Here is a 17226-nt window from a genome sequence, read left to right on the forward strand (position 1 = left end):
CAACATAGTGTTGGAAGTTCTGGCTAGGGCAATCAGGCAAGAGAAAGAAATAAAGGGTATCCAGTTAGGAAAAGAAGAAGTCAAATTGTCCCTGTTTGCAGATGACATGATTGTATATTTAGAAAACCCCATTGTCTCAGCCCAAAATCTCCTTAAGCTGATAAGCAACTTCAGCAAAGTCTTAGGATACAAAATTAATGTGCAAAACTCACAAGCATTCTTAAACACCAGTAACAGACAAACAGAGAGCCAAATCAGGAATGAACTTCCATTCACAATTGCTTCAAAGAGAATAAAATACCTAGGAATCCAACTTACAAGGGATGTCAAGGACCTCTTCAAGGAGAACTACAAACCACTACTCAGTGAAATAAAAGAGGATACAAACAAATGGAAGAACATACCATGCTCATGGATAGGAAGAATCAATATTGTGAAAATGGCCATACTGCCCAAGGTTATTTATAGATTTAATGCCATCCCCATCAAGCTACCAATGAGTTTCTTCACAGAATTGGAAAAAACTGCTTTAAAGTTCATATGGAAGCAAAAAAGAGCCCGCATTGCCAAGACAATCCTAAGTCAAAAGGACAAAGCTGCAGGCGTCACGCTACCTGACTTCAAACTATACTACAAGGCTACAGTAACCAAAACAGCATGGTACTGGTACTGAAACAGAAATATAGACCAATGGAACAGAACAGAGTCCTCAGAAATAATACCACACATCTACAGCCATCTGATCTTTGACAAACCTGAGAGAAACAAGAAATGGGGAAAGGATTCCCTATTTAATAAATGGTGCTGGGAAAATTGGCTAGCCATAAGTAGAAAGCTGAAACTGGATCCTTTCCTTACTCCTTATACGAAAATTAATTCAAGATGGATTAGAGACTTAAATGTTAGACCTAAAACCATAAAAACCCTAGAAGAAAACCTAGGTAGTACCATTCAGGACATAGGCATGGGCAAGGACTTCATGTCTAAAACACCAAAAGCAATGGCAACAGAAGCCAAAATTGACAAATGGAATCTAATTAAACTAAAGAGCTTCTGCACAGCAAAAGAAACTACCATCAGAGTGAACAGGCAACCTACAGAATGGGAGAAAATTTTTGCAATCTACTCATCTGACAAAGGGCTAATATCCAGAATCTACAAAGAACTCAAACAAATATACAAGAAAAAAACAAACAACCCCATCAAAAAGTGGGCAAAGGATATGAACAGACATTTCTTAAAAGAAGACATTCATACAGCCAACAGACACATGAAAAAATGCTCATCATCACTCGCCATCAGAAATGCAAATCAAAACCACAGTGAGATACCATCTCATACCAGTTAGAATGGCAATCATTAAAAAGTCAGGAAACAACAGGTGTTGGAGAGGATGTGGAGAAATAGGAACACTTTTACACTGTTGGTGGGAATGTAAACTAGTTCAACCATTATGGAAAACAGTATGGCAATTCCTCAAGGATCTAGAACTAGATGTACCATATGACCCAGCCATCCCACTACTGGGTATATACCCAAAGGATTATAAATTATTCTACTACAAAGACACATGCACACATATGTTTATTGCGGCACTATTCACAATAGCAAAGACTTGGAATCAACCCAAATGTCCATCAGTGACAGACTGAATTAAGAAAATGTGGCACATATACACCATGGAATACTATGCAGCCATAAAAAAGGATGACTTTGGGTCCTTTGTAGGGACATGGATGCAGCTGGAAACCATCATTCTTAGCAAACTATCACAAGAACAGAAAACGAAACACCGCATGTTCTCACTCATAGGTCGGAACTGAACAATGAGATCACTTGGAGTCGGGAAGGGGAACATCACACACCGGGGCCTATCATGGGGGGGGAGGGGGGAGGGATTGCATTGGGAGTTATACCTTATATAAATGATGAATTGATGGGTGCTGACGAGTTGATGGGTGCAGCACACCAACGTGGCACAAGTATACATATGTAACAAACCTGCACGTTATGCACATGTACCCTAGAACTTAAAGTATAATAAAAAAGAAAAAAAAAGAAAGGAAAAGGAAAGAAAAGAAAAAAGAACTTGGGAATACAAAAACTAGACCCCTGTTTCTAATCCCTTCTTGAGTGATGCTAGTTAAACCAAACAGTAAGAGGATGTATGGAAAAAATCAAGGGTGGTGAAGAGATAGGCTGCCCATGGTCTCCTGACTAGAAAAGAATATAAAATTTGTACCGTAGGGACGGGGCACACAGAGCCTTTCAGAAAGCAGAAACTCCCCAGTACACCAGTCATAACCTTTATCTTCCTCTTTCTCCAACACTCCCAAAAGCTGCTTGGCCTTTTGAAGGCCTCAGAACTTTGTGCCAAAGTACCTTGAGACTCACTTAGGAAGTGTTTTTCTCTACAGTTCAATTTAGACAGCAACCTTTACTGAGTACCTACCATGTGCCTTGCCCTTTCAGAACTTGATTTTGACCCAAGAGAACATACACACAAATAATTCCACTAAAATATGGTGAGACTTATCAGTACAAGAGAACTGAATCTTATCTGAGATTGCGATTGCCTTGACATTACCGTTATATAAAATGAATCTTAATTTGCAAACATCATGAGGACAAAGTGCACACTGCTTCTTCAAGTCGTGTAATTCTAAATTATCCTTCTCTCCCTTCATTGATGTCTGTTAGTTTGTGGGGAGTTAAAGTTATTAATTGAAACCATGTTATTAGTTTCTCACCCACTGTCATGAAATTTTATAGTTAGCATTAATTTTTTTTAAAGCATACAAGTTGAGACAAAGATATCCCTTTTAAAAAACCAACATTGCCACAGTCATTTCACTTATTTTTAAAAATGGAGGCTTCAAATTTAATGTACAGAATACTAAAGGAACAAATGATGAATCTGAGTTTAACCTGTTTGCTAAGCTGACAGGTGAGATTATGTATACACTTAGAAACAACAGCTGTTCTGAATGAACAGTTGTCGTGGGATCATTGCTTCATTTCGACTCTGCCTAATCACTCACTTTTGGCTACATGCAGATTTAAGAGTACTGTGCAAAATCATCAACTCTGATTTTAAAGCCTTCTTTTCTTTTTTCATTAATGCACTCTTTCCTAAGATTGTTAAGCAGAAGTAATAATCAGGTGCTTACCTCAGGCTGTCTTTACAGTTTGTCTTAAAGCAGAAAGGGATTCACTTCTGCAGCCTTTTGGAGTGACAGAAAGAGATTCAGGCTTCTCTCCTCTAAAAGGACTGAGTGAAGGGAAGAGTCAGGACAAGTCAAGAACTAGCTACCACCCTGCTGGATATCCCAGAAAACTACAGAAGCCACACAGTGATCTGCATTGCTTCCTTTTCCTCTGATAGAATGAAAAGCCACTTAGCAGGCCAGGCGCAGTACCTCATGCCTGTAATCCCAGCATTTTGGGAGGCCAAGGCGGGCAGATCACAAGGTCAGGAGTTCGAAACCAGCCTGGCCAACATGGTGAAACTCTGTCTCTACTAAAAAAAAAAAAGTAAATACAAAAATTAGCCAACATGGTGGCATGCACCTATAGTGCCAGCTACTCAGGAGGTTGGGGCAGGAGAATTGCTTGAATCCAGGAGACGGAGGTTGCAGTGAGCCAAGATTGCACCACTGCACTTAAGCCTGGGCAACAGAGCAAAACTCCATGTCAAAAAAAAAAGAAAAAAAAAACAGAAAAGAAAAGCCACTTACACTTAGCAAGACTGCCTAGAACCACATTCCAGAGTTTCAAATAAATTTTATAAAAGAAAAATATACGTGAATTTTTGGTCTTTTAATTTAACACATTATAATAGCAAAATGTAACCATATTTTTATATTTCAGCTAAAAGCAACTGGGCAAAATGACCCTGAGAATTTTCTGTGCCTCTATTCTTAAGAACTACATCTGGGCCAGCTGGGCATGGTGGCTCATGCCTGTTAATTACAAGACTTTGGAAGGCCAAGGCGGGCAGATCACCTGAGGCCAGGAGTTTCAGACCAGCCTGGCCAACATGGTGAAACCCCGTCTCTACTAAAAAAAAAAAAAAAAAAAAAAAAAATACAAAAAATTACCCAGATGCGGTGCCATGTGCCTATAGTCCCAACTACACGGAGGCTGAGGCATGAGAACCACTGGGAGTCTGGTAGGCAAAGGTTGCAGTGAGCCGAGATCACACCACTGCACTCCAGCCTGGGCGACGGTGAGACGGTCTCAAAACAAAACAAAAAAATTCAGTGTACTTGAAGGGAAGAAATTATTAAGTAGCATCTTCTGAAAGTTTACTTTTTTCAAAAATACTATTTGTGCAGTACTTTATTCAATTAAACAATGTTGAACTCCAGAAAAATGAGGTAGTTTTTTTTTTTTTTTTTTTGGATGGTTGTTTTTATAACTTTGAAGCAGAAGATAAAAATAAACCCACATTCTATTGCTTTTTCTTTTAGGAACACATGATTCTGTGCAGATTTGCAGACCAGACAGCTGTCCAGCTCCCACCCCAACGAAGGCTCATAGGTGTGTGTTTTCACAGAGCAGCTGTTGAGTGTATTATGCACAATATGACTGGGAATGATTGGACCAAGTCTATATGGGAAAAGTTTAGCAACATGAAGTCTATTTTTCAATGAGAAACTAAATATGTTCTTCCCCCAAAAACTTAATTCATATTGAAAAGGGTATTGTAACTATAACATTTTATCCTATTTTGGTTAACTTTAATACTTTTAAATGTATTTTGAATGTTTGTACATTGAGTAGCATTCTTACATTAAATCTCTTATTGTTATGAACAAACTGCAAGATCTATCAAAAACCATGAAAGAAAATAATAAAGATTAAAAAGTCAACTATATACACCAAAATTGATGCATTATAAAATGTATACACAGGGATGATAATGTTCTTTCTCAGGAAAAAGGATACTTGTATATCATTTATCATAGACCAATTTGTTTGACAATATTAAACATTACCTAAGTTGGAAGACCACAGAAGCATTTCAAGTTTAATAAGTAATTGATTTATTGAAGACTTCACTTTAGAAAAAGAAATCACATTTAAAAGAATAATAGTAGTTAATAGTTATACATTTAAGCACTGAGCTAAATGCTCTCGCCTGTTATCTCGGTAAATTCTTACAAATATACATATGGGGTGGTACTATTATTTACATTTTAATGATAAGAAAACTGAGACAAAAGCTTGCCTGGGGTCCTTCATCTGGTAGATGATGGAGCCATACTATGAACCCAAATTATTTGATTCTGGACATGAAGTTTTTGTCCACTTTAGTTACTACTTCCCAGCATACTGGTGTCACATCAGAGTTTAAGATAAGTGGGTTCAGCCAAAACTAATCTTAAAATTATTCAGAGAAGCCCAACATTGGACATCATTATATTTTTTCTCTAAATTTCCAATGTAGCCCCTTTTCCTCCATGATATACTAGAAGACAGAGTGTTGTTTCTTTGGCTGAGCAGCAGGTGAAGCTGTTAGCTTACATTCAGAGACCAAGTTGTATGAAAAATAGTTATCTTTAAACTCTAAAATCAAAGGCAGCATAGCAAGATGCTCACACTTGGTGACCTGAGACCTGAGACTGAAGGAGTAAGTGATTCCTTCTCTTTCTCACTGTCTGCAGCATAAACATTTGGAAAGAACTCATTCTCTCCTGCCTGCAACCTCTGTCTTTCAATGCCTTTCCTTCTTGCTCCTCCTGTTCCCATCTCCAACACTTTGAGTTAATCAAACATACATTTGATGAGACTCCATTCACTAGACCCATGTCTTAGTCTGTTTTGCACTGCTTTAACACAGTACCATAGACTGGGTAATTTATAATGAACAGATTTTTATTTTACTCACATTTCTGGAGGCTAAGAAGTCCAAGATCAAGGGGCTGGCATCTGGTGAGGGTCTTCTTCCTGCATCATAACATGATGAAAGGCATCACATGGCGAGAGAGAGAGAGCAAGAGAAGGCTGAACTTGTCCTTTTATAAGGAGCTCACACTCTAGATAATGAACCCACTACCATGATAATGGTATTAATTCATTCACTCCACCCTCTTGGCCTAATCACCTTACATTAGGCCCCACTTCCTAACACTATTGCATTGGGGATTCAATTTCCAACACATGCTTTCCAGAGAATACAGTCAAATGATAGCAATCCAATGAAGACATAATTAGTGTGGTGGATGGATGGGTATATGGTAGATGTGTGTTTTAGGTATCAAACTAAAGGGGAGTAGCTGGCAGGGAAGTTGCTAGAGTGGCGGGGGGCAGGGGCATTTGGCAATGGGAAGAACAGGGGGAATCACATTGAGAGAAAGCTGTCACGTCTACACCTCTGCTTTACACAGGCCATTCCTGTGTTCTGCGAACATTTGTAGGAAACTCCCCAGGCCCACAAAGGTAGACTACCAGCAGTTAAATTTCAGTTGTAGAGACACTTCAACATGTGAAAACATGAAATTCTTCTACATAATGGAAAAGGAAAAATTAACTGGACTGGGACCAAAGCCAAGGGTAAATGAGCTGCAATGTAAACCCCGGGTGGGTACTTAAGGAATGTAGAGCATCCCATTCTGACAGAGTGTATTTCATTTTAAACTAAAAAGTAGATGGGAGAAACATTTACAAATGTCTTAAAGGAAAGACAATATTTTAAGGGAAAAAAAGGAATGTCAGCCATAAGGCTGTTAATGAAGAAGGGATGATTTTGCCTAAATGGAATTCTAGACATCTCTTTTTATATCATTTCTAACACAGTTTATTCTTTGTGGAATGGGCCCTTTTAAGGAAAATGTACAAAATAAGCATTTTAAGTGTGAGTTTCTCATTGCTAATTCTTACCTACTGATTTCACCTTCCACTGTTTTTTTCTGTGAGGATTCTGTTGTTCACAGAACTCTCCTATTTTGGTGATCTGTCTTCATTTCTGAAGCTGTTTAATTTATCAGTTTCCACTGTCATTCAGTGTTGACACATTATTATAATTGTTTAGGAAAAATCGAATGAAGTTCTGCATAGTCAGTGATCTTTTTCCAGGAGGATGAAGAAGCTTATATATTGAATTTAGAGCAATTGAAAGTATAAAAGTAAATCATGGCTTTGAATATATTCAGCCCCAAATCATTTTTCCCAAGCTACTTTTAAAGTTTGTGTTTGCCAAAGGAAAACAAATTAACTGCTTTTCTTGCCAGTCAAGTTTCCTCTTTTGTCTTCCAAAGATTGTAAAGGAAATACAATACCACTATTTTATAGATGTACAGGAGCTCGGAAAATTAAGAGTATACTACACTCAACATTACATTTCCACCTGAAATAAAAGGCATGTAATTGAGAATTTTCTCAAATATTTTTCATTTCTCACTTCTTTATAGCCCTAAAAATCTTCAGCTGGAAAAGCTCACACCCCTGAATCAGCATGTTATTTTAAATATTCTTAAAGGCAGATTTTTTTTTCCCACAACTTTACAGATAATGTAGTTTTACAGGGAAAGCAGAGAAAAGGTCTTTAAATGTATTTTTAACCAAAGTAGGAAATACAGTCTGAGGCTCTAATTTGAGATTTGTTTATAAATACATTTGAAAAGGTTAACATTCTTTAAATTATTAGCAGCGGCAAATATATGAAATGCCATGTTTTTGTCACCATCGTCTTTCCACACTGATCAAGAATTAGATTGAAAGAAACTAAACAAGACTTAAGGGTACAAAGCATGCTCCATAGTACCTGCAGATTTTGTCACTATATAAATTCCCTTAAACAAACTGAAATTGTCCTGCTAGTGAAAGAGTGTCTCATGATACCATCTGACTGTATTTCAGGAAAACAGTGCATGTGCTTGGTGGATCTGGATCGAGCAAGAGCTGCAGAAGAATGTGGCTACTCCGTTCAAGTGATATCCATGGAGCCAGAGAGCTGCTCTCCCAAAAATAACATGATTGTGGGAGTCCCCATTTAAAATGAGACATTCACATTTGATATTTTGCCATCCGTCTTCACGTTGGATGCCCAGTGGCATTCAGGAGGTTCTTGGCATAACTAGGAAACAGCATTAGCCATCTTGAACCTATTGTGCTCAGGAAGGAAAGCAATAGGAAAATCTTGGAAGAAAGGCTCCCTGCAAAGCATCACAAATGCTCTTACAATGTATGATTAAAGGACTGCTGGTTTTCATAGTGAGAATCCCCTGAAGTCTCGGCTGCCAAAAGAATAATACCAGTGGAGGTTCCATCACAGGAATAACAATTTCCTTCTCACTTCACAAGCTCTTCTGATCTTGCCAATGTGATGTTTAATTCAAAACAGCGCACTTACAGCCTTTATTTTATACTTACTTAGATATTCACATGGGGACTGAAAGTAGACTCAGTAGAGTTTTTTAAAATATATTTTTAACAACTGTACTTTTTCTATCACTTTAAAAAAATCTAGTCAGGTAATTATAGTTATTTTTAAGCTGGGGTTAGTTGAACTTGTATGGCATTTAATATACTCCTTTTAAATATATTTCTGCCAGGCATGGTGGCTCATGCCTATAATCCCAGCACTTTGAGAGGCCAAGGTAGGAGGACCATTTGAGCCCAGGATATTGAGACCAGCCTGTGCTACAAAAAAATCAAAAAAATGAGGTGTGAGGATCACTTGAGCCCAGAAGGTCAAGGCTGCAATGAGCCATGATAGCACCACGGCACTCCTGCCTGGGTGACAAAGCGAGACCCAGACTCACGATGAATGAATGAATGAATGAATGAATGAATGAATGAATTTCCCATAAATTACCAAATGAGACCATCAGTGGTATGGGAATGTGGAATTTGAGGGTCCAGTATTTTCAGGACCTCGGCCTAGATTCTCTTCAATTCAAAGATGAGTTGCAAAAGACATAATGTTTTGCCTATGGAAGTAAATCATCTAGAAGAAAAAGATTAAAGAATTAGTTAAGCTTTTTTTTTCTTTTTTTTGAGACAAAGTTTCGCTCTTATTGCGCAGGCTGGAGTGCAATGGCACCATCTTGGCTCACTACAACCTCTGCATTCTCCTGCCTCAGCCTCCCCAGTAGCTGAGATTATAGGCACCCGCCACCATGTCCGGCTAATTTTTTTTATAATTTCAGTAGAGATGGGGTTTCTCCACGTTGGCCAGACTGGTCTCAAACTCCCAACCTCACGTGATCTACCCGCCTCGACCTCCCAAAGTCCTGGGATTACAGGCGTGAGCCCCTGCAGCTGGCCAATTTCTTTATGTAATACTACAATGTGTTGTCACAGAATTTGTTACTCAGATATCAATCTTTTTTATTGGTATATTTCTGGGTAAAACTTATTAGTGGTGTGAGGAGTGCAGAATATGGAAGCTTATTTGAATAGTTCTCTCTAACTAAATTCTTTTTCTGCCAGCCAACATTTTAAAAGAAAAATGATGCATCCTCTCTCAATGCTGCTAATTCTTTAACTTTTACATGTCTCAGTTTATTCCGTATGAGATTTATTTTAATGTTTTCAACACCTGTATAACATGTATCACGAGGAGAAAGCACTTTCATTGATCATCACTATGGATTAAAATATAGGAATATTTTACAGGGCAGTATGGGTTGGGGTGGGAGACATACTGGAATTGTGTTTTCTGGGATAAAATTTTTAAAAAGAATTAACCATTAGCCCTGAGTATTTTAGTCATTTGTGCCTATAGATAACAACATGCTCTTTTATTCTGGACTTTCTTCTTTTAATTGAGGTTTAATTTATATACAATACAATAACAGATTTTTAAATATTCATTTAGATGTTTTGACAACTGTATATACACATGCAACCATCACTAAAATCAGATATAGAATATTCCCATTAAATATTGTCAGGTAAACACATTGAGAATATTTTTTCAAGTCTGTGGCTTACCTACTTATTTTCATAATGAATGTTTTAATTGTGATGAAGATTTAATTTACCCTTTTACTTTAATGATTAATATTTTCTGTGTCTTTTCTAATAAATTTTACCAACTCTGACATTAGAAAGATTTCTCCTAAGATTTTCTTTGTAGAAACTTTATGGTCCTAGCTTATTACATTTAGGTCTACGATCGATCTCAAATCAAACTCACATATAAAGGTAGGTAGGTTTTGAGGAATATATAGTTGTTTCAACATCATTAAATAAAAATCCCTTCCTCTCTTCATTGAACCGCCTTGGCACCTCAGTTGAAACTCAGTTGATCTGTATGTATGGTTCTGTTTCTGAATTCTCTAGTCTTCCATTCATCTGTTTGTTTTGATTGCTGTAGCTTTATCTGGAAATCAGGTAGTTTGTCTCCCAATTTTATTTTTCATTCTCTAGATTATTTTGGCTGTTCTGGATCCACTGTATCCACAGATAAATCATAGAATTGGCTTATCAATTTCTTTTTTAAATTTTACCAAAAAGCTTGTTGGAATTTTTGGTATTGCCTGTTCTCTTCAGATTAACTTGAGGAAAATGAATGTTTTAACAAGATTGAATCTTAAAATCTATAAAGATATCTTTGCACGTGTTTAGTTCTCCTTTACTCAGAAATATTTTGTAATTTTCTGTGTAGAGGATTTATTTTATTTATTAAGATTTTATTTTTTTGATGTTATTACCCTGAGCTGCTTATATGGTGTTCCCTGTACTTAGAATAACCTCCTTTTACCCCTCCCACTAGCTTAATGTCATTCATCCTTCCGCGCTGAGACTTGACCTCCCTGGAATTAGGTATCTGTTATAAAATGTCTACCATCCAGACTAGTCTTCTCAGTCCTCCCGAGGTGACTCAAGGTACACCCCACCCCCACCACCAAAACAAAAAGCCTATCTGATAAGTATGGAGAAGAAAAATGAAAGGGGAGCCGGGCGTGGTAGCTTGTGCCTGTAGTCTCATCAATTTGGGATGCTGAGGCAAGTGGATCACTTGAGGTCAGGAGTTTGAGACTAGCCTGACCAACATGGTGAAATCCTATCTCTACTAAAAATACAAAAATAAGCCTGGTGGTGGTTGCATATGCCTGTAATCCCAGCTACTAGGGAGGCTAAGGCAGGAGAATCGCTTAAACCTGGGAGGCGGGAGTTGTGGTGAGCTGAGATCGTGCCACTGCACTCCAGTCTGGGTGACAAAGTGAGACCCTGTCTCAGAAAAATAGAAAGAGGACCCCATTACCCTCCCACCCTTGTTCTTGGCGTGGCATTCTCCAGTTGTGATGGCTGTGGCTAGTAAGAGATACGGATATTGTGATTGCTCTTCAGGCATTGTTTTTCTATTTAAATCCTTGCCAATGTTTCTTCCCAGCCAGAATTAAAAGAGTTGGATGCGGGGAGCAGGAAGATTGTTGCAATGATAAAAGCCCAACAAGTGACCTGATCTTACCCTCGCCTTTTTCCATCAAAAGGAAGGCTACTGCTCACTGATCTATCTCTCCCAAGGCTGTAATAATATTAGAAACCACAGCTCATCTTTCATTAACTTTTGAGCCTGACTCAAAAACAGTGATATAATTATTAATGGCTAAACTACTTTATCTTATCTTGGGAGACACGTTTCAGTCATATTAGATATCAAAACATTTTCAGGGCACATATGCAAGATAATATGTAAATAACACTAATTAAACATTTAGTTTCATTCTACAGATTTTGGCTACAGGATTTGCCCATTCCATGCTTCAAGAAAATTGCTATTAATAGAGCTTTCACATACTGAAACCTGTTTTTCTACTGACTTTCATGATGAAAATTAGAGATGTTTCTGTAAAGTGATATAATGAAATTATAATAAAGTGATAATTTTTAAATTATAATTTTTTAAAAGAATACAAAAGTAGTTTGGAATTTTTTAATACTTTTTTTTCTTTTTGAGACAGGGTCTCACTCTGTCACCCAGGTGAACATGGCTTACTGCAGCCTCCACCTCGCTGAGCTCAAGCAGTCCTCCCACCTCAGCCTCCAGAGTAGCAGGGACTACAGGCACATGCCACCATGTCCAGCTAATTTTTGTATTTTTTTGTAGAGATGATGTTTCATCATGTTGCCCAGGCTGGTTTCAAACACCTGGGCTCAAGCAATCCGCCCACCTCAGCCTCTCAATGTGCTGGGATTACAGGTGTGAGCCACTGTAACTGGCCAAATACACATTTTTAATTACAAAGAAATACATATTTATTGTAGAAGAGAAGATGTGGCTAAAGAGAAAGAAGAAAATTCTTAAATTCACAATGTTAATACTTTGTTGTATGCCTCCTAGACTTTTTTTTTATAGACAACACACATACATATACACACACATTTGTTTTTATTCATTTTTCATTTTATAGAGATAGGAGTCTCACCATGTTGCCCACACTGGTCTTGAACTCCTGGGCTCAGGCAATCCTCCCACCTTGGCCTCCCAAAGTGCTGGGATTACAAGCATTAGCCACCTCACCTGACCCACTCAGATTTATTTAACCAACATTCATACAGTACTTAATATTTGCTAGGCACTATTCTAAACCCTTTACAAATAACTCATTTAGTCTTTTAAGTGATTTTTTTCCCCATAATGACCCTATGAGCTAGACATCATTAGCAATCCTATTTTACAGGAACTGAGGCTAAGTTTACACAATATATGCAGACCTGAATTTGAACTCAGCCAGTAATTGGTAGAACTAATATTCAAATTCAGACTATTTAGCCATCCGATCAGGATTGGCTGGGATAAACTATGATAACAAAATCTCTATGTCTTTACCCAAGAAGGATGTATTTTTCACTCATACCACGTATCTGTCCAAATGGCTGTGACTACTTCACATTATCATCATACCATGACTTAGCCTGACTAGTTAGCCTCTACTAGGAACATAGCTGGTCTCCTGGCAAGGGAAAAATTGGCATGGCAAACTACCAGCTAGTTATTGAAGATTCAGCTCAGATGTGATACACATTACTTTCCTTATTTTGTTGGCTAAAGTGAGTTATATAGTGCCTCCTGATATTAATGGGGTGGGAATATATAGCTTTATATAATAATATGACATGCCACCCACAATGTAGTTGAAGGAAGAAAGGGAAGGAGAGGATGAGGGGAAAGATAAAAGTAAAAGACCATCGCATATTCCAGTTTGGAAATAGAGTTCTTACATGCCATTGACTTGGTGTAGGGCATTCTCTCTAATCCATCAAAGAGAAGGAAGGCATGTGCTACAGGCATTTCCAGCTATGGTTGTCCCCACCTTATCAGCAGAAGATATGTTCCAATACCTCTAATAGATGCCTGAATCCTTGAATGGTACTGAACCCTATATATACTGTGTTTCAGTCTGATAACCAAGATGGCTACTAAGTGGCATGTTTAGCTTGTATAGTGTGAATACACTGGACAAAGGGGTGATTGAAGTCCTGGGCTGGATGGAATGGGACAGCACAAGATTTTATCACTCAGAAGCATGAAATTTAAAACTTATGAATTATTTATTTCTGGAATTTTCCAATTAATATTTTCAGACCACAGGTAACTGAAATGGTGGAAAGTGAAACCATGATTGAAAGGGAATTAAATATATTGTTTTGTGAACTTTCACACTTACCTTTGAAAAGGAATTTAGAAGGTTGGAGAAACATTAAGTGGAGTTTCAAATTTGCGAAGTCCATTTCTGACTCATATTAATTAAAGCATTTGATCTATGCTACCAAATATTCCATTAAGAAGGTACAAATTTACATGCCTATGAGGAATATATGAGTATTTCCCTAAACCCTTCATCGATACAGGCATTATCAGATATCTCTTTAAGTATTGGCCAATTTAGTGGGCAAAGAATGCTATCTTGTATAAAAGTATATGATTGCATACTTTTTCATATGTTTTTGGACAATTTATAATCTTTGAGTTTTCTAGGCAATTATCAATTTATTTATGTAATCAACACATTTATTGACCTTTGAGCCTGGGCATTGCATTTATGTCTCTTACTCATTTTTTACCTGGTACTTTGATCTCTCACATAAATTAGTAAAAGTTTATGTGTGGATTAAAGACTTTTTTATTACACTATCTTTTTTTGAGTTGGCCTTTATGGGGAAAGGTGTTGTTTTGTTTTAGTTTGCTATTATAAAGTATATGTCACTCTTTCTTGTGGTTTCTCAGAAAAAATTCCCCCCAATTAAAAAATTTCATCTATATTTTTGAAATTCTAATTCTTTAATAGTTTTAGTTGTTACATTTAAATCTTTAAAGTACCAATAATTTCTTCTGGTTGGTAGTTTGAGGTGGAAATGTAATATTCTTTTTGATGTTAGTTACTTTTCAAAATACCATTGTAAAAAAGCCAGATTTGTATCCGATTGATTTGAAGTGCCTTTATTATGTACTAAGTACACCTGGGACTTTCTTCACTTGCATTCTGTTCTTTTGTTGTTATTATTATTATTTTAATACTTCAGGCTCTAGGATACATGTCCAGAATGTGCAGGTTTGTTACATAGATAAATATGTGCCATGATGGTTTGCTGCACCTATCAACCTGTCATCTACATTAGGTATTTTTCCTAATGCTATCCCTCCCCTTGCCCCCAACCCTTTAACAGGCCTTGGTGTGTGACATTCCCCTCCCATGTCCATATGTTCTCACTGTTCAACTCCCACTTATGAGTGAGAACATGCAGTGTTTGGTTTTCTGTTGCTGTGTTAGTTTGCTGAGAATGATGGTCTCTAGCTTCATCCATGTCCCTTCAAAGGACATGAACTCACTCTTTTTTATGGCTGCATAGTATTCCATGGTGTATATATGTCCCAATTTTTTTATCCAGTCTATCATTGATGGGCTTTTGGGTTGGTTTCAAGTCTTTGCCATTGTGAATAGTGCTTCAGTAAACATACATGTGCATGTGTCTTTATAGCAGAACGATTTCTAATCCTTTGGGTATATACCCAGTAATGGGATTGCTGGGTCAAATGGTATTTCTGGTTCTAGATCCTTGGGAAATTGCCACACTGTCTTCCACAATGGTTGAACTAATTTACCATCCTACCAACAGTGTAAATGCTTTCCTGTTTCTCCACATCCTCTCCAGCTTCTGTTGTTTCCTGACTTTTTAATGATCGCCATTCTAACGGGCAAGAGATGGTATCTCACTGTGGTTTTGATTTGCATTTCTCTAATGATCAGTGATGAGTTTTTTTTTTCATATGTGTGTTGGCCGCATAAATGTCTTCTTTTCAGAAGTGTCTGTTCATATCGTTCGCCCACTTTTTGATGAGGTTGTTTATTTTTTTCTTGTAAATTTGTTTAAGTTCCTTGTAGATTCTGGCTATTAGCCCTTTGTCAGATGGATAGATTGCAGAAATTTTCTCCCATTCTATAGGTTGCCTGTTCATTCTGATGATAGTATCTTTTGCTGTGCAGAAGCTCTTTAATTTAATTAGATCCCATTTGTCAATTTTGGCTTTTGTTGCCATTGGTTTTGTTGTTTTAGTCATGAAGTCTTTGCCCATGCCTATGTCATAAATGGTGTTGCCTAGGTTTTCTTCTAGGGTTTTTATGGTTTTAGGTCTTACATTTAAATCTTTAATCCATCTTGAGTTAATTTTTGTATAAGGTATAAGGAAGGGGTCCAGTTTCAGTTTTCTGCATATGGCTATCCAGTTTTCCCAACATTTATTAAATAGGGAATCCTTTTCCCATTGCTTGCTTTTGTTAGGTTTGACAAAGATGGTTGTAGATGTATGATGTTATTTCTGAGGCCTCTGTTCTGTCCCATTGGTCTATACATCTGTTCTGATACCAGTACCATGCTATTTTGGTTACTGTAGCCTTGTAGTATACTTCAAAGTCAGGTAGCCTGATGCCTCCAGCTTTGTTCTTTTTGCTTAGGATTGTCTTGGCTATACAGGCTCTTTTTTGGTTCCATATGAAATTTAAAGAGGTTTTTTCTAATTCTGTGAAGAAAGTCAGTGGTAGTTTGATGAGGATAGCATTGAATCTCTAAATTACTTTGGGCAGTATGGCCATTTTCACAATATTGATTCTTCCTATCCATGAGCATGGAATGTTTTTCCATTTGTTTGTGTCTTCTCTTATTTCCTTGAGCAGTGGTTTGTAGTTCTCCTTGAAGAGGTCCTTCACATCCCTTGTAAGTTGTATTCCTAGGTATTTTATTCTCTTAGTAGCAGTTGTGAGTGGGTGTTCACTCACGATTTGGCTGTTTGTCCATTATTGGTGTATAGGAATGCTTGTGATTTTTGAACATTGATTTTGTATCCTATTACTTTAATAAAGTTGCTTATCCACTTAGGGAGTTTGGGGGCTGAGATAATGGGGTTTTCTAAATATACAATCATGTCAGTGCAAACAGACAATTTGACTTCCTCTCTTCCTATTTGAATACCTTTATTTCTTTCTCCTGCCTGATTGCCCTGACCAGAACTTCCAATATGTTGAATAGGAATGGTGAGAAAGGACATCCTTGTCTTGTTCCGGTTTTCAAAAGAATGCTGCCAGCTTTTGCCTATTCAGTATTATATTGGCTGTGGGTATGTCATAAATAGCTCATACTGTTTTGATATATGTTCCATCAATACCTAGTTTATTGAGTGTCCTTAGCCTGAAGGGGTGTTTTTTTATTGAAGGCCTTTTCTGCATCTATTGAGATGATCATGTGGTTTTTGTCATTCGTTCTGTTTATGTGATGGATTACATTTATTGATTTGTGTATGTTGAACCAACCTTGCATCCTGGGGATGAAGCCGACTTAATCGTGATGGATAAGCTTTTTAATGTGCTGCTGGATTTGGTGTGCCAATATTTTATTGAGGATTTTCACATCAATGTTCATCGAGGATACTGACCTGAAATTTTCTTTTTTTGTTGTGTCTCTGCAAGGTTTTGGTATCAGGATGATGATGGCCTCATAAAATAAGTTAGGGAGGAGTCCCTCTTTTTCTATTGTTTGGAATAGTTTCAGAAGGAATGGTACCAGCTCTTCTTTGTACCTCTGGTAGAATTCGGCTGTGAATCCGTCTGGACCTGGGCCTTTTTTGGTTGGTAGGTTATTAATTACTGCCTCAATTTCAGAACTTGTTACTGTTCTATTCAAGGATTCAACTTCTTCCTGGTTTAGTCTGGGAGGGGTGTATGTGTTCAGGAATTTATCTGTTTCTTCTAGATTTTCTAGTATATTTGCATAGAG

The 17226-nt window shown here is 37.4% G+C and overlaps 1 protein-coding gene across 2 annotated transcripts in view; it reads left to right on the forward strand.

The window, feature by feature from the left end:
- The window catches only part of GSTCD (glutathione S-transferase C-terminal domain containing), a 137628-nt gene extending 127576 nt beyond the window's left edge, over nucleotides 1-10052 (forward strand). For both annotated transcript variants that reach the window (XM_010371555.2, XM_030915874.1), the window contains 2 exons: nucleotides 4473-4542; nucleotides 7864-10052. In XM_010371555.2, coding sequence (XP_010369857.1) covers nucleotides 4473-4542; nucleotides 7864-8000 — 207 coding nt within the window. In that variant the 3' untranslated portion in view covers nucleotides 8001-10052. The remainder of the gene's footprint in view (nucleotides 1-4472; nucleotides 4543-7863) is intronic.
- The last annotated feature ends 7174 nt before the right edge of the window (nucleotides 10053-17226 follow it).

The sequence above is a fragment of the Rhinopithecus roxellana genome, chromosome 2, assembly GCF_007565055.1.
Source record: "Rhinopithecus roxellana isolate Shanxi Qingling chromosome 2, ASM756505v1, whole genome shotgun sequence".
Taxonomy (NCBI): domain Eukaryota; kingdom Metazoa; phylum Chordata; class Mammalia; order Primates; family Cercopithecidae; genus Rhinopithecus; species Rhinopithecus roxellana.